This window comes from Melampsora larici-populina (assembly GCF_000204055.1).
Source record: "Melampsora larici-populina 98AG31 unplaced genomic scaffold MELLAscaffold_58, whole genome shotgun sequence".
Classification (NCBI taxonomy): Eukaryota; Fungi; Basidiomycota; class Pucciniomycetes; order Pucciniales; family Melampsoraceae; genus Melampsora; species Melampsora laricis-populina.
Window position 1 is genome coordinate 177,427 of NW_006768822.1, and position 1,775 is coordinate 179,201.

The 1,775-nt window shown below is 42.6% G+C and overlaps 1 protein-coding gene across 1 annotated transcript; it reads right to left on the reverse strand.

Annotated features, from left to right (window-relative positions):
* Positions 1–662: 662 nt before the first annotated feature.
* MELLADRAFT_111819 (uncharacterized protein) lies at positions 663–1,508 on the reverse strand (the record flags this gene model as incomplete). The annotated part of the gene is made up of 1 exon (XM_007416257.1): positions 663–1,508. One exon carries the CDS (start codon positions 1,506–1,508, stop codon positions 663–665), a length of 846 nt encoding a protein of 281 aa, XP_007416319.1.
* Positions 1,509–1,775: the final 267 nt, after the last annotated feature.

Below are 1,775 nucleotides of genomic sequence, written 5' to 3' on the forward strand. Positions count from 1 at the left end.
AGCAATTGCAAAGACTGTGAGGTGCATATATATAATAAATGTGTCTCGTATCACTGTTGAAAGAGCCTGTGGCTCAATGCACGACTGAAAACAAAGCTAAGAAAAATTGAAACAAAAATATTAGTTTGAATCAATCATCTTACAAAACCATTCTTAGCTGATAACACTACATCATGGTATGCACGATTTGCTCTGTTCCCGCAAAGTCAATTCACAAACTCCCTTTCAAACTATCTTTCATTTCATAAAGACAAAATCAAGTATTGATTGAACATATAACTAAGTCTACATACACGTCATGTGTCAATGGTGGAGATGAGATATCATCCTGATGTGATCTGTTAGAAGCTAATTCTTACGTATTTAGCACAGGAATAGTCTGATGCAATCTGATAGAACCAATTCTTACACTCAAGAAAAATCTGATCCAATGTGATAGGAACTGGTGATACACATCGACAGCCATTGCTGTACAGATTGAAAGCAAGGATAAAAAAACTAGGGTCCAGAAAAGCCACAGGATCGAACAGGATCGAACCAAACATGTGCGTAGATGATTAGGCCAACTGAGTGATGCAACCTACCAACAAAGCAGAGGATGAAGTTAGTTGTTCATTCATATCCACAACAAAGCGAGAGCAAGTGAGATTTAGTGATATACCTCAAACTTCGGTGTCCATCATCTCGGCAACTACAGAGTAATGGTACCCCTCGATAATAGAAAGGGGTGGCACTTTTTCATCGCGAACAAATTTGATGTACAAGTTGGCAAGAATTGGTCGGGTCATTGCAATTGAATGTACAAAGATTTGCGGAGCGTGGCACTGTATCGCGAATCGTAAGTTCTCAATCGGGGTTTGACACGCCTTGGCAGCTGACATAATCATAGGCTTGCGAGTGAATTCGTGATTGGCCGGAAGAATCAAATCCTTATCAACATGTGCTTTGTATAGTATAAGTAATTGATCAATACGGGAGCCGTCACGGATCTCAGCCTTAGGGTCTGCGGCTAAAATTGCGCCGATTAGCATTCCACGTGTGGTGCGACGATGGAGCGGGTCAAAATCTAAGTTCACGTCTGGCGACTTAGTAGTTTCTGGTGCAGGTGGGTCGATAAGGAACGGGACTAATTTTGGTCGTACATCCTCTAGGAAAGCCTTGAGCAAATTAGCTTTGGGGTGAGACGGGCGGGATGAGGTTTTTGGATTAAAGTGAAACAACACTTGATAGTAAGTGAGGTTTAGAACACTTTTCGATTTTGTCTCAAAATCACGTTCGAGGAAGACTTTGAGAGTCTCGGGAAGGGTCGAGATCTTGGCCGCGACTTCGGGATCGACTTCGGCATTTGGACTGGCGTAGGATGGAGCAGGCTCAGATTTGTTGACTGTTGGCGGAATTGACTTAGCATCAAGGGTAGAGGTAGTGGCTCCAGGAGCGGTAGAGGTTGGAGAATTCATCTTCATATCAGGTGAGGAGGCCTTCGGGGATTTCGCTTTTGATTTGGCCATAGCTTAACAATTGGAGCAAGGGAAAAGAAAGAAAGAAAAAAGGAAAAGACAAAGAAGGGACAAGCGAGCGCCGAGTTGGACGATTAATGTACTGGTTGTGATTTGAAGACAGGGATATAGGGCAGCTATCAAGAAAGTTTTAAAGCCTGATCGAGTGGAGCAAAAAGCACCAATCAGTTCAGCAGGTATCCGGAATGGAAAGATAAGACATTGTACTTATATGAGAGATATCGTATTTGGTCGTATACAAGTGGGTTGCTGTTTGAG